The sequence below is a fragment of the Protopterus annectens genome, chromosome 7.part0 (genome assembly GCF_019279795.1).
Source record: "Protopterus annectens isolate FY-2018-M chromosome 7.part0, PAN1.0, whole genome shotgun sequence".
Taxonomy (NCBI): Eukaryota; Metazoa; Chordata; order Ceratodontiformes; family Protopteridae; genus Protopterus; species Protopterus annectens.
Window position 1 is genome coordinate 1,629,898,286 of NC_056739.1, and position 27,593 is coordinate 1,629,925,878.

Here is a 27,593-nt window from a genome sequence, read left to right on the forward strand (position 1 = left end):
TACCCATACCTTACTTGGATAGAAGGAAGTTCTCTGTTCACCTGTGAGAGAGGGGAGCTTTGAGCAGCCTATCTGTCCCTGGAGGAGTGGTTTCAGCCCAGAAATTAGTAGTTTTTTGGCCATTTTGAGCTAATTTCTATCTCTTTCATTTCTCTGCTATAAATACCGTATTTGCCCAGTTTTGCGCACCGGGCAGTGCTGGTTAGCTAGGATAAAACTATTCCCGTCTCCTCTTCAATTTTTCCCTTGGAACTAGACAATCTTTCAACTTAAGCACTCAAGCCATTCATTTCTCAGCCTGGCACTTGCTCAAAACGTATAGCAAGCACTTATAAACCCTAGTACTAGACTCTCTTGTACTGTACAGAAGGACAAGGCACTCTATTCGACCTTACCAGCCATCCAGTAAAACAGTTCACTGTACCTATTCAGGCATGTCCAAAGGGCAGTTTCAGGTGTACTGTCCAGTCCAGCTGGTGAATCTGGGCAGTCAGGAGGAGAAGGGAAATACTTGCATCACACCACCAGTCTCACATAAACCCATTAAAGCAGCACTGGCAAAAAATACACATAAATATATAAAAAAATACTCGGAGGCTCTAAATAAAAATCTGCAAAACCAACAGAGACCTCCAAAGCAAACATCCAAGCAACCTCCACCCCCCCAACACAAACCATGAAACACATACTTCACAAAACCAGTGTGCCATGCAATCACAGCCCTTAAGGCAAAATAACATACCCAACATACTAGTAATAGGTGACTCTATAATCAGGCACACTGACATCCCATTCACTAGGCTGAACAAGGAGAAGGTTACTGTTAGCTGCCTGTCGGGTGCCAGGATCTGCCACATAACACAAGCACTCAGGTCACTCCAGAACAAGTACAAATATGACTCTGCCATTGTCCATGTTGGTGTGAATCACCTGAGCCATACCTCTCTGGACTACATGAAAAGATACATGGAAGAGCTCTCTGATCACGTAGCCCAGGCCGGTATGGCCCTGACCCTGAGTAGCATCCTGCCGTCACCAAGAATGATACCACGGTATCAAGAAAAAATTCTCGATTTCAACAATTGGCTAAGTTTCTGGTGTCATTCAAACGGGATCCAGTGTCTGTCCACCTGGGATGACATGCTCGACAAGTCACGCTGCTTCACTAGAGATGGCTTGCACCTGTCACCGTTAGGATTACGAATACTGGCCAAGGCTCTTGCCACCCCCGTAGTGCCGCTCAAAAGACAAACCCACCACCGTAAATAGCACAAGTAACAAAAAACTGAGGGTAATGCTACTCAATGCCAGAAGTCTGAACCTCAAAATGCATGCACTTGAGGCACTCCTCAGTATGGAGAAAATCGATATATGTGCAGTAACAGAAACCTGGTTTAAGACTCCAGAGAGCACCCCAGCACTACCAGGCTACAACTCATACCATACATTTTAGCCACAGAACCCAAACCGAAATACAAAAGGTAGGGGCGTAGCCATATTCATCAAGGATACCCACACCTCCAGGTTAGTGGCACAGCACGATGCTTCAGCGATCATCCACGTGCAACTAACAACAGGCAAAACTGCAATTCAAACTGTAGCTTGCTACAGATCACCCACCATGTCCCAGGACTCCCATTCTGCGTTTCTGGAAAAACTGGGAAACATAAAGGTCCTACCAAGCAACCTAATATTGGGTGATTTCAATTATCCAAACATTAACTGGGAGAACTACTCAAGTACTAACTCCCTTGCCCAACATTTCCTAGAATTTATAAACTCAAATGCCCTGGTTCAACTGGTCAACACTCCCACCAGAGATGACAACATATTGGACTTGGTCATCACCAACATGGCTGACCAGTGTTCCACACCGGAGGTCAACCCCTCGCTGGTTAGATCTGACCATAAACAAATCACTTTGGATATTCACATTCCGCCCTCACCCCCGGACAAGAAAACCACCGTGAAAAACTTTTCAAAAGCAAACTTCACATTACTTAAGACTGAGGTGGAAAGTTTCAAAGCCCCCATGCTGAAGGATAACGCTGTCCAAGCTGCAAAATCCTTTACTAATGCATTCTACGGGCACCTACAAGAATGCATGGATCATGCCATCCCAAGCAAAACCAAGACTCACTCCTCCAAGAAAAGGAAACCAGTCTGGTGGACTCCTGCCATAAACAAGCTATACAATAGAAGGAGGAAACTAGTACAGAAAAGAGTAAAATCCCAAGAAGGGAAGACATCCCTGATCAGTTTCAGCAAGAAACTACGATCCCTCATAAAATCATCCAAGGCGAGCTTTGAAAGAAAAATGGCCAAGGACTCCAAAGATAACCACAAGGCATTCTTTATCTATGTCAAGAATCTAAGTGGCAATGCTCAGATCTGCTCGGAGTTAGTGCAGAATGGCACAAAATACACTGAACCAACCAATATCGCCAACATCCTGGCAGACAGGTTCAGCGCAAACGTCACCCCCCTCTCACCCCCAAAAGGGCCCATAACCATGCCAGACGAATGTAGAGTCCCTGAAATCACAGACACTCAGGTTAAAACAGCCCTCTCTAAAGCCAAAAACACAGCATCAATGGGACCGGATGGTGTCCCAGGCTATGTCCTACACGAGCTCAAAGATGAACTAACCTCTCACCTAAACGCACTGTTCAAACTCAGCCTCTCCACAGGCTACGTATCTATAGAGTGGTGAACAGCAAACGTTATTCTGTTCCACAGAGGTGGAGCCACAACAGACCCTAGGAACTATCGCCCTATAAGCCTGACTAGCTTGGTCTGCAAGGCTATGGAGTGCATCATCATGGAGCTCATTAACAGAGACATTGGGTGCCTCCAAACACTGGACCCTACCCAGTTCGGCTTTGTTAAGGGCAGATTATGCCTCCTAAACCTGGTGGACTTCTTTGAGACAGTTACTAAGGCTATAGATGAGGGAAAGGTGGTACACACAGCCTATCTAGACCTCGCAAAGGCCTTTGACACCATTCCCCATTCTGGTATTATAGACAAGCTCACCAGCTTGAACATAAACCCCACATCACAAGATGGGTTGCCAACTGGCTCACGGACAGAACCCACATGTTGAGAGTTGCAGGAGCTAGGTCCGACTCTAAACTGGTTATAAGTGGCGTTCCCCAGGGCTCAGTCCTAGGACCCCTCCTGTTCGGCATATACTTCTCAGAGGTACAGGCAAGCACAAGAGGACTATGGCTTACAAAGTTCGCAGATGACTGCAAACTAGGGGCTATAATTGACTCTGTGGCTGACACAGACATCCTCTAAAAGGGTCTCATTGAGACAGATACCTGGTGTCAAAATCATGGCCTCAAGCTAAATGCCAAAAAGTGCATAGTCATCCCCTTTGGAAAAAACAAAGTACCCACAAACTACCACATAGGTGGTAGTCCCCTAAATATGGAAGACGTAATAAGGGATCTGGGGACCCAAGTAGATAGTAATCTCACTTTTGATAATCACATTGACAAAGTAGTTAGAAAAACCTTCTACATGGCCCACCTAATCACAAAAGGGTTCGCATCCAGATCAAAAGAGGTAATTGTGCCCCTCTACTCATTACTCATCAGACCCATCATAAAGTACAACGCCCCATTTGGGATGTACCTTACAAAATGCCTGCAACAGCTGGAAAGACCACAGAAGTACCTCACCAAGAGGCTCACTGGCCTCAAACAGATGCCCTATGCAGCTCGACTGAAGAAATTACAGCTGTACTCGGTTGCATACCGCCTACTCAGAGGTGATCTCTGCCTGAAATACAAGGCCATGTCCAACCCAGAATTGATGGACATGCTCCACGTAAAGAAAACCTTATCCCCGTGAGCCACACGCTCTAGGGATCTAAACCTCACCACAACAATAAATAGGACATGCTGGAGGGATAGATTCCTGTCCCAGAGACTTCCCATGCTTTGGAACAAGATCCCAGTCTACATTAGGCAGAGCTCCTCGCTAACACTCTTCAAAAGAAACCTTGACAAGTGGATGGGAAACAGAAAGTTTACCTCGGGGATCGCTTCAGTGGCTCTGCTGGACAGAGGCACAGGGGACTAATCTAAGGGGGTGGCGAAAGCCAACACATTCTGGCTAGGCTTATAAATGCCTTCGGGCAGATAGCCTAGTACCTACCTATGAACCTATGTTGTCCATTTTCATTCTTCCTCAACTTCCCCCCCTTCTCCCCCCATCCATGTCTTTGGGAGTGACCTGGTGAAGATTTTTTGTTAGGAACCACACTGCTTGTTTGACCTCCTGTTGTGTTACTATTCCACTTTTTCTACAGTATTATGATTATGTTTTATATTTGAAGATAGCATAGTTGTAGCAAACTCAATCTGAGATAATGCAGTGGTCAGGGGCATTATGGGTAAATGGAAGAGCTCGAGAGTTGGATCTTAGTTCTAGAGCAAAGCGGCCAAGTATGTTCCAGTTATGAGATCTGAGACAGATTCTTTGAGGAAGGAAGAAAATGGTCAACACAGATGCATAGTTATGCTGAGTACATAACTTTTTATTTATGATGCAGATGATACTTCTTCTAGAGCTGCTGCCTTTCGTTCTGTGTTGAGCCATTATTCTTGGCTTTGCCTCCAGCCTTTGCCTGATGATATTAAGGGTAAATTGATGGATGCTTCCCTTGATTATAAAAAAATCTTTTTGGTTCTGCAGCTGCTGAGCTTTTTAAAAGGTGGCCATGGTGGTGCAGTGGTTAGCATTGTCGCCTCACAGCAAGAGGTTCCCCGGTTCGATCCTCGGCTGGGGTGCCTTCTGTGCGGAGTCTGCATGTCCTCCCTGTGGTCGCGTGGGTTTCCTCCGGGTGCTCCGGTTTCCTCCCACATCCCAAAGACATGCTGCAGGTGGATTGGAAACTCTAAATTGGCCCTAGGTGTGAGTGCGTGTGTGTGTGCCTTCTTTGGAAGGTTGGGCGCTGGGCTGGCAACTCGACACTGTAAAACTCCACTGCCAATCAAGAGCAGACAGGTGATCCGCTGTGGCGACCCCTAACCGGGAAAAGCTGAAAGAAGAAGAAGAAGCTGCTGAGCTTTTTAAGTCCCTGCAAGAAAAGTGCAAGGCTTTGCAAGAATTGAAGCATATTTTTGTTTCACCTCTTCCTAAATTTCAGAGAAAATTATCCTTCTAAGCTTGCCTTTGTGCATAGACGGTCTTGCCACCCTCCCAAAGGTAAAAATGGGTTCAAAACAGGCTCCTACTGCTAAGTCTATACTGACTCCTAATACTCATGTCTCCTTTTCCAGACAAGCCAGGTTCTGTCCATCTGCTTCCCTCCATCTTAAGTCAGGTTCCTTTGTCTCTTCGTCTCTTCATGTCTTTTCCCAGTTGGTCAAGAATCACATGGGATTCTTGGGTTCTGTCCATCATCCATCAGGGATACCTTATGGTGTAAAAATCCTTACCTCCCTTTTCCTCCTTTTCTTGGCATTCCCCAATCTCCTCAGGAACAGATGCCCTTTTTTCTGGATGTACTTCTGGGCATTCCCCAACCTCCTCAGGAACAGCTGCCCTTTTTTCCAGATGTACTTCAGGGCCTTTTTGTCAAGGTGCCATTCAAGCAGTTTCCGCTCAGAAGGGGAAAGGGTTTTACTCCAGAATGTTTTTGGTCACCAGGAAACAAGGCACCTTTCTCAGATCAACACCTTTCTGAAGATCCCTTCTTTGCAGATGTCGTCCCTTTAGACACTATTTCCTCTTCTTCTTACCCAGGCTTTCCTGGTCTGTCTGGATGTCAAGGATGCTTATATTCATGTTACTATTTATCCTCATTTCAGAAAATATTTCCATTTCTGTGTTTCTTCTTTGCATTTTCAGTTCTCGGCTTTGCCGTTTGACCTTTCTACTGCACCAAGGGTTTTCACCAAATGTCTTGCTCCTGTGATTGCCTTTTGTAGGATGATGGGGATACAAATATTTCCTTACCTGGGCAACCTGCTCATTCAGGCTTCCTCCCCTGAGATCTTGCTTCAGCACTTTTAGTACGCTGTTTGCCTCTTGCAAAGCCTAGGGTTTATGATATATTTTCAGAAATCCTTCTTGACTCCATCTCAGGATCATGTATTTTGTAGGTTGCAGGCTCCAGACCATTCCTATGCTGGCTTCCCTGCCACTTCCCAAGGCTGTTGCTATAATTACCTGTTTTCAGTCCCCTTTTCCTCAGGTCTCAGTTATGGCTATAGAGTTTCTAAGGGCTCTGTTATTCATGGCTTCCACTATTCCTCTTCTTCCTCTAGCCAGACTCCATATGGGAAGCTCCAGTGATTCCTAAAGTCATATGGTTCTAACACTGTCATCCTTTAGGCTTTCTAGTCCTTCTTCTTCCATGACTTAAGCTAGAGCTTCAGCGGTGGTTCATCAACTGTCCCTCAACCCAGGGCTTCCTTTTCAGCCTCTAGTCTCCTCTCAGGAGCTTTTTGAATGCCTCAGACATGGGGTGGGGTGCTTCCTTCAGCCCTCTCAAGGTGCAGGGTCTCTAGCCCATTCTTTAGAGGTCAAACCACTTCAACATCAAGGAGATGAGAACTCTCCTCTGGCCTTCAAGCCCTTTATACCCTTTTTCTTCCAGGGCGCCTCAAAATCTTTACAGACAATGCCACAGTGATGTGGTACTTCAACAAGTAAGAGGGGTCATGATCATGCATCCTCTATAGAATAGCTCTTCAAGTTTGGGATCTAGTTGTCCAGTATCAGGTGACTCTTCAGACTGTTAATATTCCTTCAGAGCAAAACGTTGAAGTAGACTCTCTGAGCAGGGCCATGACACAGGCTTACAAATGGATGCCTCACAGAGATGTGTTTTTGGACGTTGTCCACCAGTGGGATACTCCTCAGGTAGACCATTTTGCCTCCCCTCTGAACAGATAACTTCCTTTTTTTTGCATCAGAGTCCCAAATCCTCTGGCCTGGAAGGTGGACACCCTATCTTTTTCTTGGACGGGGATGTTTCTCTACACCTTCCCTCCCCTTCCTCTCATACTGCATCTCCTGCTCAAGATAAAGCAAAACTCCCCCAGAATCTTGTTGGTGACTCCCATTTGGCCCAGACAGCACTGATTCCCTCTTCTTCTGCATCTAGCCAAGGGCACTTACCACAAGTTACCTCACTGTGTGGATCTACTCACACAAGACAAGGGTCTCATCCATGCTTACTTATCCACTCTTCACTTGACACTGTGGGTGAAAGGGTTGTGATCCCTTTTAGTCACCTTTTTTTCTGAGGATGTGCTTTTAGTTCTGCAGGAAACCAGGAATCTCACTACCAGGAAATCCTATATGTCTAAATGGAAGAGATTTTCTGTCTGGTGCCCTGCTCGTAACCAGGATCCTCTTTCTGTGGATTCTTTTTTACTTGTGTGAATTGCTGCATGCTGGGTTGGCAAATTCTTCAATTATAGCTCACCTTTCAGCTGTTTCTGCTTCTCTGCCTTTGACACTTCTTTATCTTCTAGGTTGGAATTCAAACAATTTCTTAAAAGTGTCCTTCATATTAGGCCTCCCAGGAAACCTATTCCCCCTTCTTGGGACTTAAATTTTGTTCTTGAAAAATTGACTCAGCCGCCTTTTGAGCACCATTGTACATGGAAGACTGTTCTTCTTTTGACCCTTACTTAGCTAAGAGGATGTCTGAGCTTCAGGCCCTTATGACTGTTCCTCCTTTTTTAATTTTTCATAGGGACAGGGTGTCTCCTTGTACCAATATTTCCTTTATACCCAAGGTGGTTAATGTATTATGTCTTAATCAGTCTGTTAATTTGCTCACATTTTTTTCCTTCTCCACAGCCTGCTAGTGAGAAGGTTCTTCACACCTTGAATTTGCATAGACAGCTCAGGTATTATTTGGATAAGACTAAGGCCATTCACAAGTCTGAGCAACTCTTTATTTCTTTTCATCCTAGATCTCTAGGTTTGGCTGTTTCTAAGCAGACCATTTCTTTGTGGGTCTCTAAGGCCATTTCTTGTTGTTATTCCTTTCAGTGGAAAAGCCGTTCTGCTTCTGTAAAAGCTCATTCTACTAGGGCTGTGGCTTCCTCTGTTTTTTTTCAGAGGCTTGCATACTAATTCCATCCTGAAGACTGCTGCTTGGTTCTCTGTCCATATGTTTATTAAGCGTTACAAATTGGATGTTATTTCCAGAGCAAGGTTGTCGTTGCCAGAGCTATCCTGCTATCCTGCATGGTTTTCTGGAGGATTCTTCTAGGCCTTTCTCCTCCCAAACGTCATCTTGAGCTTTTGTACTCTCCCTTTAGTGAAGACTACTGCAACAGTGATATGGAAGGATAAAGTATGTCCTTCTCTTCACTGTTGCAGTATTCACACTCTCCCTCCTCCTCCTCCTTATTTCTACTTCTTCTTCTTTTCCTTCTGGATGCACATGTTCCTGTTTTTCTCCTTGGATTGTTGTTCCTCCTGGGCCTATTCATTTCTGACATAGATACATCCGTATGTCATCTTTCTGCCCTACACCATGAGCAGGGAGCATACTTGTAATGTAAAACATGCTTGAAAACCTAAGGCTTTGATATACTGGCTGGACAGTGGGCTACCCTTGGCAGAGGGTACCCTTAGTGAAGAATACTGCAACAGTGAAGAGAAGGACATCTACTGTTATGGTAAAATTTTACACAACTGTACTTTTCTGAAGCAATTTTACACATATATGTATAGGGGTCTACTTCAGATTGTTGAATTGCCAAAACATCGAACCGCATATGGCCAAGACCACATGCATGAAACCTCGGAACATTGAAACCTAAATTAAAAAATAAAAATTTTCGCTGCAGCAGGGGGACTATGCCCCCCCCCATGGGCCCCCCACACCCCCTGCTGCTTGAATATACCAACTCTGAGATCGCATTTACATTGCAGTGAATGGGAATTTTTCCCTATGGCGATCTCCATGCAAACCCTTCGATGTTCTTAAAAAAACAATGCTTTCGTCTTGGTGATCTGTGGTTCGACGTTCCGGCCATTCGACACTCTGAAGGGGACCCATGCATAGACACATGCTTGCTGTTTTAGAATGAAGACTCTAGGTGGTAAATGGTGACTGTACAGCAACAACTCCCTTCTTCCAAAGATTTAAGATACACTGGCTAGTTGATCACCATTATCAAAGCAAAGACATCTTACTGTTTATGATACAGATATAAAACTCATAGTCCCTTACCAATGAATAAACCAACCACTACAAGCACTGAAAGTTAAAAATACATTTCTTTTCTTTAAACAAATAAGTTAAAATAAGTAATCCAAGTAAATACACAAACAATGAAAAATTTACATTAGAAAATAAAAATAAAGAATTCACAAAAAATATTGGCGGTCAGAAAAAAATCTGTTTCTGACTAAAGATACATTCTCTACTTGCTAGATACATTTTGTCCTCACTATCTCTGGCTTAAACATTAAAAATAGATGTATTAGGAATTCTTACATACAGTAGCTCTGTCCCAAGGATATCTTCCGATTCCCTATTATGCTGTCGCAGACGCAAGTTGTCGAATGTGTCTTTGTCGAACAGTAAAGCACGAAAAGGCAAAATAGCGAAGCAGCGTTTCAGTGAATTCTTTCCCAGGGAAAGAATTTGTTTGCCTGCTTTTGCTACTTTGCCTTTTTGGCACTATAGTGCGATCTCGGAGTTGGTATATTTAAGTAGGGGGGGGGTGAGGGGGGGCAAAGCCCCCCACATTAAGTAATGTTTTACTTTTTTTTTTTTTTTTTCGGAACAGCGATTGTTTTCCATTGGAAAATAATTGCTGTTTTGAAGTTTTGACGTTGTAAGCTTTTGCTTACATTGGGTCGATTATCTGTCGTTCACTCTTCTGAGCGTGCGATATGATAATATAGACCCTATCTTCCAGCTGTAGATGATAGTCCCTTTTTTATAATATCCTAGTCAGGTGTTTCTAGGACTTTAGTTTGCATGTAGAAGATGCCTCATATTTACATGTCTAAGGGACATTTGTAAGGTTCAGTAAATGTAGTGCAGCAACTTTCATGCAGAAAACTGTACAGTACTCTGCAAATTTATGAAGTACATATTCACAGCTGTAAATACAGTTGCATACCATTTTACACATTTCTCTAAATGTTGTACATTTACTGAAAAGAAAATGTAATGGTACTTTTTTACTTTTGTATGTTAAGGTAGTATTTGCACATTTTTTTAGTTCGATACTGTTTCAGTACTGCTAGTTTATCTTTCATGTCCTTCCTTTGAAAGAAGCCATGTAGCAATGCACTGTACCAAAGAGGGGATCAAGGATAGAGGACAGAGACATGCATTCTACACAGAAAGGGCTAACAGGCTAGAGACTACACTGTTTTAAATAGTTTAATGAAGGCTGACAGCAGGCATAGTTTCAAGTATGAGAGCAGGTGCTGTCCATCTCTTAATCAGGTCTTAATCAGGTCTCTGTCAAGTCTGTGATTGAAAAGGACATTTTCCCAAGATGTGTAAAAGCAACATGTTCAAAAGAATCTGCATGTTGTTAAACAGAAATATGAAAAAGTGAAATACAAATAAGACAATAAACTGTGCATAACAAAAATATTGACCAAAGTATATTTACCAGATGAGCATGAAGAATGACTAAACAAAACAGAGACTATGGTTAATTCTATGATGACTGAAGAAAACCTACATTTCAGAGATGTATTGATATTGACTCAGAAATAGATACAGTAGTAGATGATAAAAATGAAAGATTGTCATAACCACAAAAATAAATAAATAAATAAATAAGAAGAAAGAAATTGTCTTATTTTTCTTTCAAGGAAAATGGAAGTTATGTCTAAGCCATAATGTTCAAAGCTGACAGAATAATAGTTCCCAATCAGCTGTGACATCTGTGAATAGTAAAATTCAAAGAAAGAACCAAATGTGTAATATTTTGGCCAGGAATACTACCTGGTATAGTAGAAGTATTGCAGAGTTTTGCAATCTGTAATGCATACCACAACAGTACTCCTGAGGAAAAATTCTGCCATATAGCAGAATTGGTATAGATTTGTTCCACTTGAAAGAAAAGATAATATTTATATTATATATATTATTATTATTCCAAGTTCCCTGAAATCATCACAGTGTTAGACACAACAATTTTGAAGTGTGGTTAATAGATTATAATTTATATTCCCAAGGTAGGGAATACCTGATGTTTTCATATCTGGCATTGGTCCACAGTACAGAAGTCAGGAATTCTGAAGATTTGCATGCAAATGGAAATTTTAGCATGATATGGCAAGTCCACATTATCCGTAGTCTGCTAGGCAAATGCAGAGAAGTGTTCAATCATTAAGGAAAGTTTTGAAAATGAGCAATAGTAAAAGGTATTAAGATTTTCATCTTGTAGTTTTGGTATATAGAAATACTCCATTGTAGGGATTTAGTCTTTCACCATGTCACCTGTTAGTGGGGAGCGAGTTGAAAAGCAAATTATGTACTTCAGCTACAATACTGATAATGAAAAATCTAAAGTAAAGGAGGTGCTGATGAGAATTCAGCAGATATGCAAAAGTGCAGTCAACACTAGAGAAGATTACAAGTCTTATTGGTATCTTTTGTAGTTTACCAGGAAGATGGAAAGCTATCTAGAAGGAATCTAGGGAATTTATATGAGAGAAATGCGTCTAAGTCAGAGCTAATGAAAGATGTTTGTGATCTTGAGCAAATCACTTAACCATACATTGCTCCTGTGTCTCCCTGAAAAGGGACTGTGCATCCAGTGGGCCTTCCTGGTGAAAAAAAATGGTATTATTAAGTGCAGAGAAGAGTGTCATAACCAATCATACAGCAAGAGAAATAGGCTTGTGAGAGTTGTGACATCCAAGAACTGCAAAGACAGAGACTTCTAATACTGTGTCTCCCAGTAAATTGCATTAAGAACTGTTCTCAAAAAGCATATGTCAAGTATAAATAATCCTTTTAAATTCTGCAGATATTTAAGATCATTGAAGAAGCCTGGTAAATAGACTTATCCAAAGATGAAAAAGAGTCTGAGGAAAGTTCATTATCAAAATTTGTGAATATGTATAAAATGTTAGTTCAATGCAAATACTCAATGGTATAAGAAGTGTATAGTTGCATTTTATTTTGAAATTATTAAAGTAAAGTAGCACCTCATATGATACATATGTAGTATGTTAATGCATGCATAGATATGTAAGAGATTCGGAGTTTCATGCCATCAGCTTCAGGAGTAAGATCAGTAAAACACAGCATGCCAAACTCTTTTACAGGTTCATAGGTAAGTACTAGGCTAGCTGCCCTTGTGGGCCATTTTAAGCCTAGCCAGTTTTCCTTTTTGTTCTTGAAATAACCTAACCCATTTGGTTATAGATTGACCTTACTACCAATACTTATATAATACTTTATTGTGCTACCAAGGTCTATTCTCGTATAAACCTCTCTTAATCTATTAAGACCCCTTATCCTTACCCATAATGATGTGCATACCATAACCCATCTTCTTTTGTTGCATGTGTCAGGCATTTGTATCCACAAATGGCACCTAGTTACTTGTAGTTAATTTTAGCTGTTTTTGTTTTCGTCACTTAAGTGAATCTTCATCTATCCATCTTGCCTTCTTTGATGTCAGGGTCAGTCCTATCTTTTTGTGATAATTTTCTGCCAGCTTTGTGGCTGTCTTCTTTATAACCCTTCTTTTAGGCTGTTCATTGTTGTGCAGTAGACTGTATGTATATGTGTATGTGTTTATATATATATATATATATATATATATATATATATATATATATATATATATATATATATGTATATAGTAGTATTAGGTCAGCGTTTCTGTATTGTTGGCATTTTTGTGCTATTTTGGTGGTATAGATTTCAGACAAAAAGGAGTCTAGGAAATTTAAGAAATCTGATGCTTAGAGGAGGTCATTTTAAGGAAGCAAGTGAAATGTGTCTTGATTTTAGATGATCCACAGTTAACGAGAGAACAAATATAATCTAATTGTACCTCCTGTTCAGCCCCTGCATCACAGTGTACTCCCTTTCCCAGAGGCAGGCATCTGTGCCCCTTAGTGGTAGTGAAATTAAGAGAAAAGCTCTGACTTAGGACACGGACCTTTCCCTTTATCCTGCCCTCAAGAAAGCTAAGCTCTCTGGCCTCTTTTTCTCAGGTTGTTGTAGGTAGGGATTCAGTTATTTTGGTACCTCAGGAATCCTGTCTTACATTTTTGTTCAGAAGGTGCTTCTACTGCTGCCTTCAAACCAGAACTGAGAAAATTGTTGGTCAGTCCCCAGTCTTCCTTCTTCAGGTTTTTAAGGCCACATAGATCCATTTCCATCCAAATGGACTGTTCTAAATATGTGGCAGGCCTTTTTTACAGATGAATCATATTTGGCCCATAATATTCACCCACTAAGTGAGCAACCAAAACATCTTGCCATCTTTGCTCCACAGTATCACTGAGTCTCCTCACCTGGTCCTGGCTCCATCCAGGCTCTGGTTCTTTTGAGACTGTCAATACAAGTGTTAATGTTGATGTCACTGTCAACTTCACTTTTATCCTTGACTCTGTTAATATCAACATTACCACCAGTATTAGTCTTTTCATGGTTGGTGTCCTTTGTGTCAAAGGTTCCTTCAGCTTGGAGACCCAGAGTCAGTCGATTAGGGGGTCAGTCCCATTTTACTTGAGGTTGTCTATTCTGTATCACAGATAGCCTTTCTGTTTTTGTAGGTAGTGGCCCTTTATGTCACCTTGGAGGCTGAATGGGTCTTTCCCTTTGTAGGTTAGGTTTGATCCATCAGCACTGGCCATGGGGCCATTTTCATTGGTACAAGGTCAACTCTGATGGGCTTCAAAGCTACTTTGTTGGTTCAATACTATCTTTGGAAACCCACTTTCTGGTGATCATAACTTCAGCCAGAACAGTTTCAAAGTTCCAGGTCTTGTGTGTTTATCTTTTTAGTTTTTCATAAAGATGGCAGCCATGAGAACAAATCCTACTTTCAGTCCCAAAGTAGCAACTCAAGCAAATATGCATCATTCTGATTTGCCGGTATTGTTCTGTAATTATGACTACAAATGAAAATATTTTTTTGCATTGCATGAACATGCACATACAGCAGTAGTTTTCCCTAAAGAGAAAAGATAATCCATTAGACAATACACCAAAATTCTTCCTTTCTTTTCGCCAGCAAGAAACTGAGCTGCTTAAGTCTCTTAAGTGAAATTGTGAAAGTGACTTCCTGATTAATTGTGTAAAATATTGTTAGAAAAAGTATAACAGACCAGTGCCAGCAGAACTGAGAGCTCACTCTGCCAGAGCTGTTGCTAGTTGTCACATCTTTAAATGGTACAAAAAAAGAATATCAACATTGCAAGCAAAAAATCCAGTAGCAGACCAAGTATTCATTCCTGTTAGGAGCTTCTTCATTACTGATAAAGAATTAAAAAAATACCAGTATTTAAAATGAAAAAGACAGAAACTCACTGGTAAATTCACAAAATAGGCAAATAAAAAGTGAATAAAAATTGGAATAAAAATAAATAATAGGCAAATCATAGGAACAATAATTAATTTCTCCTATAGTGCCACTTCATTAGATTGAAAATGATTTCTTCATACTAGAAAAATATTGAACATGTTGTTAACGGATCAATTTCTAATGAACAATAAATGCAGAATAACCAATCCCATCTGGAGGTAAAAAAACTAAAGCATATGTTAAACTATAGTTTATCATTTAATCCTGGAGGATTTATAACTCCTGAGTTAAGAATCCAGAAAACTTTTTTTTATCCAGTGTTGTCATAATATATATACACTTGAAGGCATACTAGCTATAAAAGAATATATAGCTTATTGATGTTTACATTTATGTTTTGCTCGAACATTACCCTTCCTTTTCCAAGTTAAACCACTAATGTGAAAAGACATCTTTTGTGTGAACATGCATGATGTTTCCCCTCACATAGAAGGCACCACAGTTACAAACATGATAAATAACCCACTCAGAGTTAAAGGTCAGACATTCCTGAATCCCAGGCACTTTGGATATTCCTAGATTTAAATACTTTTGTCCTACATACTGTACATAGTGAAATGATGTGCATATTCCACAGGGGAAGTAGGACCTAGGCTTATCACCTAATTATGTCTGTGTGGTTTTGGGAAATGAGAATTTCTATACCTAGATAATATTGTCCTAAATTCTTTCCTTTCCTAAAAATAAATTGGCAGATATCAACTACTAGTGTACAAAAATTTGTCTACCTTTAAAATCAACCAACATTTTTAAGGATACCCTTGATTTTAAAACTGTTGCTAACAAATATGGCAGCAAAACCTAATGTTAATATCCTTATTGAATTACTATTTTTATTTAATCTGTCCTTAGTAAATTCATCTTTCTATGTTATTCAAAGACATGCACCTTTTTAGTACTCTGTATATCACTTTTGTTGTCACTTGTCCTATTTTGTTGCTAGAGTAATTTTTTTTTTATTTAAGATCTACATTTTTCTGCACCCGGTTTATTATATTGAATGCCCACTTTCAGTAAATTTATATGACTTTGTTGTGGTTACTTACTGATGACAAGGATGGTGTTTCCTGTTTTCCACAATCTGAGGATACTTCAGAGAACATCTCATATAAACAGGAAGCTACTCAGGGAAAGGTAAGTACATGGCATTGTCAGAAGTTGTTTCTTCTCTTTAAACTGGCACAGAGAAGTTACACTCCAATATGCGGTACCTAAAGTGACTTCAAGCATATTACCAACTTAATATGGCACCCATTTATCTCTGTGTTTGTGTGTGTGTGTGTGTGTGTGTGTGTGTGTGTGTGTGTGTGTGTGTGTGTGTGTGTGTGTGTGTGTGTGTGTGTGTGTGTGTGTGTGTGTGTGTGTGTGTGTGTGTGTGTGTGTATAGTTTTAATACTAATGAACAAGCCACAGGAAGTTGCATTCAGTGTGGTACACTTTCCCTCAGTCTGAATGTCAGTTTCAGTTTGAATACAGGCCTGATTAAAGTTTTAGCACACATCCTGTATCTGTTCTTATTTGTTCACTAGACAAACATGAAATCACCTGCTAGCTTTCTTAGGAAATCCAGTCACCCTCCTATATAAATATATATATATATATATATATATATATATATATATATATATATATATACACATAAATAAATATATATATATATATATATATATATATATATATATATAATACTTGTTTAGGCTGCGAGAAACCATCTATTTGCTGTTTCATTATCACACTTGGTTTATTCAGTAACACAAATAAATTGTTAGAAACTATGAAGTGATGAATGGATCATTTTCATTAATTTTACTTTTGAGCAACATTGTTATTTTGTTCTTTTAATGTGGGAGATAGAGGGTATGCTTGTATTTTCTTAGTGAGGTGTGTTTTCTTTTTCCATATGATACATTTCACCATAAAGGTTTCTTACTGCCATTTTACCAAGTTTCCAGTGTTCTCTTAGGCTGTTCCAAGCATGTCCTATTTGCACAGTGAAGTAGTCTTAACATTTCTTTGAATCATTGTATCTTTAATGAAGTTTTGAACCTGTTGCACCTTAACTGTTTTTAAGTGTTTGTCTTACTTATTTGTAACCCTTGATCTACCTTTTTAGGTGTTTATGATGTAGTGAATAACCTGGGCTCCCTTGTAGCCAGATTCCTCTTCCTACCAATTGAGGAAAGTTTTTATATATTCTTCGTAAAAGTGTTGGAGCGAGGGAAGAGTGCAAAGCAGCAACCACAGGTATGAAAGTATTGCTTCAGTCATAAACACTGTTGTAATCAGAAATCATGATATGGAGTTATGACCCTGCATTTTGTGTATGGATGACAACGTAATGCCTGTTTGCAGCTTTGTTAGCAATACTCTGTCCTTTTCACAGATATTGCATTCTTATTTTTAAGTTACATTAGCACTTAATTTGTGCATTTTTATCTTTTAAGCAACATCTGACTTTACTCCTGACATTGCCAGTGCTGAGGGTCTGACGAAGTATACTTCTGATAAACTTGAGAGGTTTGAACCATGGTGTTTGCACTGCCTTTGCCTTCCACAATGTTGAATGCCTACAGCTTGCTCATGTCAGGCCTTCGTCCCTGAAGTGGTCCCTAGTTTTCCCTGATGCACATTTAGTGTTTACACTCAGGGCCAAGGAGTTTAACCCTGCTCTACCACCAAGTCCAGGAGGACTTGACAGCCCTCAAGATAGCAGTAGATGTTAGACATGCACCAGCTCTTTGACATGAAGTGGGACCAGCTTTTTTGAGTGTGGACATGTGCTGTCAGGGGGCATAAGTTGACATCAAGGTCATGTCCTTTCCTGACTTCTTTCAAACCAGCACTGTCTCCAGCAGGTACTTCCCTAGATGGTAAGGTTTTATCACTTGACCCTCAGTGCCTTGCTGCCATCACTTCATGCTTATAGAAAGCATGAGGTGCCTTTTCAGAAGCTATGGGGGATCTTTTTCTACTTCTCCCTCAGTGTCCTTTGAAAGGAATGATGAGGAACAGTGATGCCTTATTTCCATAATGAGTAATGACTGCAAGTCCTTCCCCCCTGCAGCGACTAGGATAACTTTTCATTTTAGGGACTCTGAGACTGAGAAAGTCCTCCATACACTGGTTCCTGACTTCTCTGTCATTTCCATTTTTTTTAAATCAGTCTCTTGCAAGAAAGGTGAGGAGCTCTTTGTCGCCCCTCCTTTGGACCTTGCCTTAAGTATGCCATTTTTCAGTCTGGATGCATCTGGAGAGATGTCCTGTATAAACCTCATGTTTAGTGGAGTGACATTCTAGCTAAGTATTCTAGGCAGACTGTGATATTTTCAGCTCAGCAGAAGTCATAGAGAACACTACCACCTTTCCATCTTACTGCCTCAGTAGAAGAACAAGGCTCATGGTATGGTGGGCCATTTCACTGTTGTATTCCTTACAGTAGGGATCCCCTGCCTAGGCAGCCTATCATCTGGCCAATATACCAAAGCCTTTAGGTTGCTAAGGGTATACCATACATCCCACATATGCTCCCTGCATACAGTGTAGGGCATAAAGGTAACGTCCAGACTTATCATCCTCAGAACTTCTTTGCCGCCAGTCTGAATGCCATCTTCGATCATCACTCTGAACGTTTGCTTCATTTGCTGGTTTACCAATCCATCTTTCAGATAAGTGCCCCATTGGGGTTTTGCTGTTATCTTTTTTCCTTTGTTGTGTTGCTTGTATGGTTCATGTCATACAGAAAAGGTAAATGCCAGTGCGGGAAACAAAGTCCCCATAAAGACTGCCATGAGTAGTGTTTATTTTGTCTAGGTGCTTCCCACGACCATATGTCCTGCTCTGTTTGCCAGATTTTCATCCTGAAGACTCTGCATAGTCATCTTTCCTCTTTGGCTCTATATTTCAAAAACCAACACCTTAAGCTTTTGGTAAAAGATGCAATGGAAAGAACTTCCCACTCCAAGGGTCAGCTGTCCACTAAGAAGAAGGCCAAGAAAGCTAGATCTGATTCTTCGGGTGTGTCGCATCTACCTAGTATCTCTCATAAGGCTGGTGAAAGCCCAGAAGACCACCTGGCTTCTTTGTTGGATTCCTCGGCCACAATTGGTTCAGAGGCCAGCAGGAATCCAGCTTCACACACATCCCTGGAGGCCTTGTAGATGTCCACTTCGCGTGTTCAGGGGGAACCACAGCTGATTATTCCTGAAGGGCCCAGAAGTGTTCCTCAGATTTTGGTTAGGGAGGAGGTGGCGACTACCATTATAGAGTACCATACAGGATCTGAGCCTTCTAAGTTTTACAAGTCTGATGTCCCTTAAAGAAGAAACAAAAAAACTAAACATGTTTCTCCTACTGCTAAGGACCCTCAGAGTGAATGATAGAAATTCACTCAAGGTTTGTTTAATGCCCATATGGCTTTGAAACCTCTTCAAGGAGTTTCTGTTCCAGCTCCCCCTTGGTCTTCTACTCTTCTTAAGAGGCCTAGGGAACAAGATTCCTCCTCCTCAGAGGAGGAGGATTCAGATGGGGAATCCCTTGCCTATTCTTCAGAGATTCCTTCTCCCTTAGACTGTGATTCTGAAGAAGAGGAGTCCACTAGTCCTGACTCTCCTTTTGAGGAGATTTCCTCTGGAGACACAATTTCCAGAATGATGGAATTTTTCAAATGGGATTGTGCCCAGGTGTCAGAGGTTCAGAAAAGGTATTACAAGCTTCTGCAGATGGGACTTTCCTAGACCTTCTGCTGTTTCTCCTGTACTGGCTGCCTTGTTGGATGCCTTTTCTATTAAATCTCTGGCTCCTGATACTCAGACCTCATTCCCCACAACCTGATGGGTTTTATAAGGTACTTGATGATTGCAAGTTCCTTTGTAAGTGCCCCTGTGCTGACCCATCTGTGGTGTCTGTGGCATTTGACAAGCCATCAAATTACTGCCTTCTGCAAAGTTGCTTCCTTCTGATAAAGACATCAGAACTATGGAAAGACTGGGTAATAAGGTATATACCTCAGCTACCATTGCTTTTAGGGCTGTCTGTTCTGTCTCAGGCTTGTCAGGTTATATCTGACCTTCTTGACTCTGAGGGGAAGACTTCTGCTTTCTCCTTGTTAGGGATTTCTTCTCAGGTGGCTCGCCATTCTGTTAAATGCAGTTATGATGTAACAGATGCTTCTTCTTGGCATGCTGCTTTTAGTTTTGTGCTGAGGAGATATTCCTGTCTTTGGCTTCAACCTTTGCCTGATGATATTAAGGCTAAGTTGATGGATGCTTCTCTGGATAACAAGCATTTGTTTGGTGCTGCTGCTGCAGATTTGTTTAAATCTCTACAGGAAAAGAGTAAGGCCTTGCAAGATCTGAAACATATCTTTACTTCTCCTGTGCCTAAATTCCAAAGGAGTTACCCTAATAAGCTGTCCTTTGTTCATGGGCAGTCTGGCCCTCCTCCCAAAGGTAAGAAGGGCTCCCCCTGCCAAGGCTACCCAGACTCCTTCAGCTTAGAAATCTTTTCCTGACAAACCAGGTACTGTCTGAGAATTATATTCTTCTCAGCCACATTCCACTTTCTCTTCATCTTTCCATGTCCCTCCCTGTTTGGTTACAGATTACTCAGGATTCCTGGGTTCTTTTCATCATTCACCAAGGGTACTAAATGGTCTGGAAATCACTTCCCCATTTCATGGGCATTTCTCAGCCTCCTCAGGAGCATTTAGCCTTTTTTTCCAAAGGTGCTTTAGGGTCTCTTGACTCAGGGAACTATTCAAGATGTTCCATTTTCTCTCAAAGGGGGGAAGTTGTTTTATTCCAGGATGTTCTTGGTCCCCAGGAAAGAGCCCACTTGGAGACATATTCTGGAGCTCTGTCACCTAAACAGCTTTCTGAAGCTCCCTTCCTTTCAGATGTTGTCCCTTCAGACTTTGTTTCCTGTGCTCCTTCCCCAGGCTTTTCTAGTTTCTTTGGACCTCAAGGATGCTTATCTTCATGTTACTATTCATCCCCTTTTTAGAAAGTTTTTACATTTCTGTGTTGCTTCCTGGCATTTTCAGTTTTGCTCTTGACTGTCTACTGCCCCAATATACCAAATACCTCACACCTGTGATTGCTTTTTGCAGGCTAAGGGGATTACAGGTTTTTCCCTACCTAGATTACCTTCTTTTTCAGGCCTCCTCTCAGAAATCTTTCTGCAGGATCTTCACTTTACTATTTATCTCCTGCAAAGCCTGGGGTTCACTATAAATTTTCAAAAGTCCTTCCTGATTCCTTCACAGGATCATGTGTTTCTGGGATGCAAGATCTAGACTGTTTCAATATTGGTGTCCCTACCTCCTTCCAAGGCCTTATCTCTCATTGCCTTGTTTCAGTCCTTTCTTTCTCTGGCCTCAGTTACAGCAAGGGGATTTCTAAGAGTTCTGGGTTTCATGTACTCCACCATTCCTATGCTCCTTCTGGCCAAACTCCATAAGAGAAAGCTTCAGTGGTTTCTAAAGTCAGTTTGGCTTCAGCACTGTCATCCTCTACATTTATTAGTCCCTCCTCTTCCATGCCTCAATGGTGGATTCTGCAGTTGTCACTCAATCTAAGGTTTCCTTTTCAACCTCCACTCTCCTCTCAGCAGCTGTTTACAGATGCTTCAGACGTGAAATGGGGTGGCTACTTTCAGCTCTCTGAAAGTGCAGGGCCTCTGGTTGCTTCAGCAAAAGAAAGATCACATCAGTGTCAATGAGATGAGAGCTCCTCTGTTGGCTGTTCAAGCATTTCATCCTCTTTTGCCCCCCAGGGCATCTCAAGATAGTTCCAGATAATACCACAGTGATGTGGTATGTTAAACAAGGGGAGACAAGATCTTATTTCCTTTGCAGATTAGCACTTCAAGTGTGGGAGCTATCAATCCAGCGTCATGTGACACTTCAGGAAGTTTACATTCCCTCAGGTCAGAACATTGTGATAGACTCTCTGAGTAGGTCCATATCACAATCCTGTGAGTGGATGTTTTTGGACACTGTTCATCAGTGGGGTACTCCTCTGGTTTGCCTCCCCTCTAAGCAGACAACTTACTGTTTTTTGTGCCAGAGCCCCATGGTGGACGCCCTCTTTTTTTCTTGGAAGATGATATTTCCTTATGCCTTCCCTCCCCTTCCTGTCATTCCAAAAGTCCTGTTGAAGGTAAAGCAGGATGCTGCCAAAATCTTGCTGATGACTCCCTTTTGGCCCAAATAGCATCAGTTCCCTCCTCTTCTGCATTTAGCCAAGGGCAATCATCACAAGTTACCTCACAGGGTTGACCTACTCACACATGACAAGGGATCTCTTATCCATCCCCATCTGTCCACTCTTCAACTGACACTGTGGCTGATAGGGTTTTGATCACATATAGACAATTTTTTTTCTGAGGACATGCTTAGGGTCCTGTAGGAGGGCAGGAAACCCACTACTAGGAAATCTTACTTATCCAAATGGAAGAGGCTTTCTGATTGGTGTCTTTCTTGTAACCTGGATCCATTTTCTGTGAATGTTCCTTTGGTTCTTTCTTATCTGAGTGAACTGCTTAATGCTGGGTTGGCTTTTTCTTCATGTTAAGGACCACTTCCGATATTTCTGCTTTTAGAACCCCTTTTAGACTCTAGATTTGATCCTAAACAATTTCTTAAAGGTGTCCTTCATATTAGACCTCCCCAGAAGCCTGTCCCTCCTTCCTGGGACCTTAATTTCATTTTGGAGAAATTGACCCCGGCTCCTTTTGAGCCTCTTGCTTCAGCTTCTTTACAGCATTGTTCTTGGAAGACTGTTCTTCTTTTGGCCCTTACTTCTGCCAGATGGGTGTCTGAGCTTCAGGTCCTTATGGCTCTTCCTCCTTTTTTAGTTTTCCATAAGGACAGGGGGTCCCTTCATACTGATCCTTCTTTTATGCCCAAAGTGGTGAGTGAGTTGTCTCCTAATCAGTCTTTTCATTTGCCCACCTTTTTCCTCTTCTCTGAAGTCTGCGTGTGAGAAGATTTTGAACACTTTGGATTTACATAGACAACTCAGACTTTATTTGGTTAAGACTAAAGCTTTTCACACATCTGATCAGCTTTTTATTTCCTTTTGTCCTAGATCTTTAGGATTGGCTGTTTCCAAGCAAACTATTTCTTCTTGGATATCTAAAGCCATTTCATTTTGTTATTATTTTTATGACAAGAGCTTTCCTACTTCTGTTAAGGCTCATTCTACTAATGCTGTGGCTTCTTCTGGTGATTTTTTTAAGGGTTTAGATACTAACTCTATTCTTGAGGCAGCTACCTGGACTTCTGTGCATACTTTTACTAAGCACTTTAAGATGGATGTGATATTCAGGGTTACAGGTAATTTTGCTAGAGCCATCCTTCATGGGTTCCTAGAGGTCTCTGCTGGTCCTTCCTCCTCCCTGTCTACTTCCTGAGTTTTTGCACTGCCCCTCTTGTAAGGAATACCGGAGCAGTGAAATGGAAGGACATATTACAGTTGTGTACAATCTTACCATTTGATTGTGTCTTTCGGCTTTTCCCGGTTAGGGGTCGCCACAGTGGAACCCCGGTCCGCTAATGATTGGTAGTTGATTTTTACGTGCCGAGTTACCAGCCCTGACGCACAACCTTCAAGGAAGATACACCCATTCACACATGTCTCCACGCAGATGACGCTCTAGCTGAGAATCGAACCGGACAGCGTCTTACTGTGAGGTGACAACGCTACCGCAGCACCACCACTGCTGGTCGATATCCTTCTCTTCACTTTTGCAATATTCACTTCCTCCTCCCCCCTGGTTCTTTTTCCTTCTGGATGCACTTGTTACCTCTCTAATCCTTGGACTGGCATTCCTACTGGGGCTCTCAGTTCTGAAGATGGTACGTCTAGATGTCACCTTTATTCCCTACCCTGTATGTAGGGAGCATACATGTGACATATGGCATACTCTTAACCTAAAGGCTTTGGTATACTGGCCGGATGTCTGGCTGCCCTTGGCAGGGGATCCCTACTGTAAGGAATACTGCAACAGTCAAGAGAAGAACATCTACCATTATGATAAAGTTTTACACAACTGTACTATTTTCATCTTTGCTCTTTTTTGAAGAAATCTTCACCTTGTTTGGGGTTGGACTTAGTCCACAGTCTAAAAACTGGCTGTTTCAGTAATTTTGAGGTTTTTCTGTTAAGACATGCTGTTCTTGGTAGCTATCATCTCTGCTTACAGGATCTGCATGCTCCAGCCCCTCATTTGGTTTCTCATAAGGTGCTCCTGACATTGAGGACCCTCACTGGATTTTATGGCTGGATTTATCTCATCCACCAATGAACATTCTGCATCTTTTTTTTCCTGCATGCGTCTGTGCTATGTAGCAGGCATTGCCTGTGACTACACATAATTTGTCATCACCTATCTGCTACATAAGCATCCTTGCCAACACATGCCTTTTTTGTTTTCACTCAGTTCAATTTCATATTCTTGATGTCACTTGGAAGATAGGTTCTTTTTGCATTTTGCATTTCTTTTGTTTTTGTCTGCCGTATCACCAAGTATAAAAATAATGATGAAAGAAAACTCTTCACAGACCCAGAGGGAGAACCTGTCTCAAAGTGTAGTAAGTAGCTTGGAGTTCTGCTAAATATTCTTCTTAGAGGACACTCTGTGGCCTTTTCCTCCAAAAAGTAGGACTGCATTATCCATGGCCTCTTAAGCCTGCAAGGGGTGAGGAATAATTTCAGGCAGCAAGGGTTCAGTTGCAGTGTGGTCCTACATGTCTGCAGGGGACTAGAGGCCTAGGAGAGTTGCACCTATGCTTCCATCTTAGGAGATGCATTAGGGTGTCTTAATGCTGCCTTTTCCCCCTGAATGGCTTATTCTTTTGTTCAGTTAGCCCAGTCATAGGAAGCGGTAACTGGAGTCATTTTGTCCCAGAGTGGGGATTTTGGGCCATGTCTTCTTCTCATAGAGCCTTGCCTACCTGTTCTAGGTTGACCAGGCTTGATAGAGGAGGAATCAGTGGGAAAGTCTATTCCAGTATCTGTGGCCTAGGCACAAGAGATTGTGCACTTTTTTGGCCCTTGTTATGATCTAGAGTCCTAGGTACATGACTTTACACATAAAAACATCAGTTATATGGAGTGCCTAGCCCAGTGAAAGCCTCAACTTCTAAATGCACTACCTCTAGATGCACACTGCTGTTGGCACATGTATGAACATGTTTTGACTACAAATACCCCAAATTTATGCTCATACAGATTACTTGCAAATCCTTGAATGAGCTGGACCCAGAAAAAGGAGGTCATTGTCCCACTGTATGCATCCCTCATTAGACCCATTATAGAGTACAACACCCCATTTGGAATGTACCTCACAAGATATCTGCAACAGCTGGAAAGGTCGCAGAAATACCTCACTAAAAGAATCACAGGCCTAAAGCAAATGGCCTGTGCTGACGGTCTAAATAAACTCCAGCTATACTCTGTGGCATATTGTCTACTCATAGGTGATCTCTGCTTAACATACAAGGCCATGTCAAACCCTGAGCTGTTGGATATGCTCCACTTAAAGAAATCCCAATCCCTCAGAGCCAATCCCAATCCCTCAGAGCCACACGTTCCAGGGATCTAAACCTTATCATCACAATGAACAAAATATGCTGGAGGGATAGGTTCCTGACCCAGAGTCTCCCCATACTCTGGAATAGACTGCCCATACATGTCAATCAGAGCACTTCCTTGGCCGTCTTCAAAAGGAACCTTGATGATTGGATGGGAGATAGGAAATTCACATGGGGGATCATGTCAGTCACCCTGCTAGACAGGGGTCCAGGGAAGTAAATATTGTGGGATGAAATATCCAGGGAATTGTTATGGCTAGGCTTGTATAGGCCCTAGGGCTGATAGCCTAGTACCAACCTATGAACTCACAACACCATACATGGTTGGCTTTAAGTGAAAACCATTCATGGGATTGTTATTTCTGAGATGGAGGGAGCTTTGAAGTCCTTGAGCTCCTCTAACACTTCATAGAATGAAGCCTTCCTTATCAAGTTTTTTGGCATATGAGAGCTTGTTCGTACTAGGCCTAGGTGAGGGAACTGTGGTGGATCATCACCAACTTAAGTGATTATCTCACACCTGAAGCCAGAAGTCTGTTACCATGTATTGTTGTCTTCCCGCAAGTTAAAGTAGGACTTTATTTAAGCATCTCAAGACAGTTGTCTTTGTTCTCATTGACTATTTAGCATTCTGTTTGCCTGCTTCCCTTTTCTGCCAGCATGCAGACAGGTTAGCCTGGTAAGGGAACATGGCAGGTAATAAGATGTGTTCATTTTCCACAGTGAGGCTTAGATTCCTCAGCTATGCATCTCACTTGTCTTGGTTGTAAATACTTTTGGTGGAAGGGCCCTTCCTTTATTCTGGGATCAGGGAGGTTCTCCTCTTCATCCTGGAGACTACATTTGTTGGTGCAACCCCCATCTTTCCAGGTGTTACTGCCCTGGCTACGGTAGGAAGATGCTGGTGTGGACATATCCATTATCAAGGTTGCTTTTTTCCTCATACGGGGATGATCTGGACAGCTGCTTTTTTATGTTCTTTTGATAGAAATGCACTGTTAAGGTAAAAACCACAACTTCTATATGATGCCTTGGTACTAGGAAGGTCCTTTCCTTGCCAGATTGTCTGCTGCATTACTGGATATCTTTTCACTTTTCTAGAATAAAAATGAGGCCCTGGAGGCACATCTGATACTGGATCAAGAGCACCCCATTTTCCTTCACCTGGACTTTATTACTTGTTATCATCTGTGGCCTGTGAGACTAGGGTGAAAGCATGCTGGTGTAGCATTCACTTGGCACTATGGGAGACAGGAAGGAGATTTTATGCTAGTTGCCTCCTCCTTCATCTGCTTCTTTTCATCATATGCCTTGTGTAACAAATCCAGACTCCCAACTCTTAAAAGACTAGGAGAAACTGCTTCTCTGTATTGGAAAAGGAGGGCTGCTACTGTCCATTCTTTCTTGCCTGTGGATTCAGCTTACTTGTATTGGGGTCCCTAGGCCACTTCCACATTGTCCAGAGATGGTCCCCCTAGGCACTCACCAGTTATTCCTGAAATAGAGGGATGATGTTCCTGTTTTGTCTTTGACTGGATGCCAGTTGCTGTGTATGGAAGAGTCCTTCACCCCACACCTGTTCCTTTAGCTGGCTGTTGGTTAGAACTTTGTAAGAGAGATACCCAGCATCCCCTTCTTGGATAACTAGCTACAAGTTGACTGCTGAAGATTTCTTTGACAGGGAAATTTTTAGCAGGAGGTCCCTGAGCTCACTGGTAAATAGTCCTTGGAAAGAGCCTCCTCTGATTGCAGGGTCTTGTTTTACTTTCTTAGCAGATCCTCTTTTCTCCCTCTGCTGAAGTTCTCCTCCTATTCAGGAGGCTAGACTCACCTAGCTGGGTCTGTATAGGTGAGGTGGCAGCCCAGTCCCTGAAAATCTAGGGCTGCCTTGCAACTGCCATTCTGTCCTTTGCTCAGATTACTTTAGTGTCTTTTGTTGCAGTTCATCTGAGAGTGTTGAAGTGAACTGGAGCATATCCTCCTCACCTTCAGACCCCACATTGTTGGGGTGAGTCAGAAGTTATTAAAGGGCTTTACATAATTTGAAGTAGGTCTTCCTTCAGTGGTATTTCCTTCCTTTATGGGTCATGTACAGTGTGGGGGGGGGGGTGACTCTTTAGAGCTGCACCTGAGTTTTTCGGACCTTTTATTGGTGCTATGGTCTCTCTTGACAGTTTGGTACTTAGGGTCTTTCCTTTTCTGCATTGCAGATGGTCCATAAGGCACTCTAGAGCAATATATGGAGCCAGTATCTGCTTCTGCCATTATTAGGAGCTTCTTTTCTTCCATTGAGCATTGACTCCTAGGTTGAATTCCTGAAGCAGGTTTCATTCTCTGGAATGAAAATCTGTGGTAGGCCTCTTGATGCTACCCTTCCATTTCCTTTGTGGAAAGTAATGGCTTTTGATGTTAGATCAGTGTTAGGTCAAATG

General features: G+C 41.8%; 1 protein-coding gene across 1 annotated transcript in view; it reads left to right on the forward strand.

Moving 5' to 3' along the window:
* The window catches only part of RFT1 (RFT1 homolog), an 871,244-nt gene that overhangs the window by 355,285 nt on the left and 488,366 nt on the right, over positions 1–27,593 (forward strand). Inside the window, exon 9 of the mRNA XM_044078176.1 lies at positions 16,681–16,811. Coding sequence (XP_043934111.1) covers positions 16,681–16,811 — 131 coding nt within the window. The remainder of the gene's footprint in view (positions 1–16,680; positions 16,812–27,593) is intronic.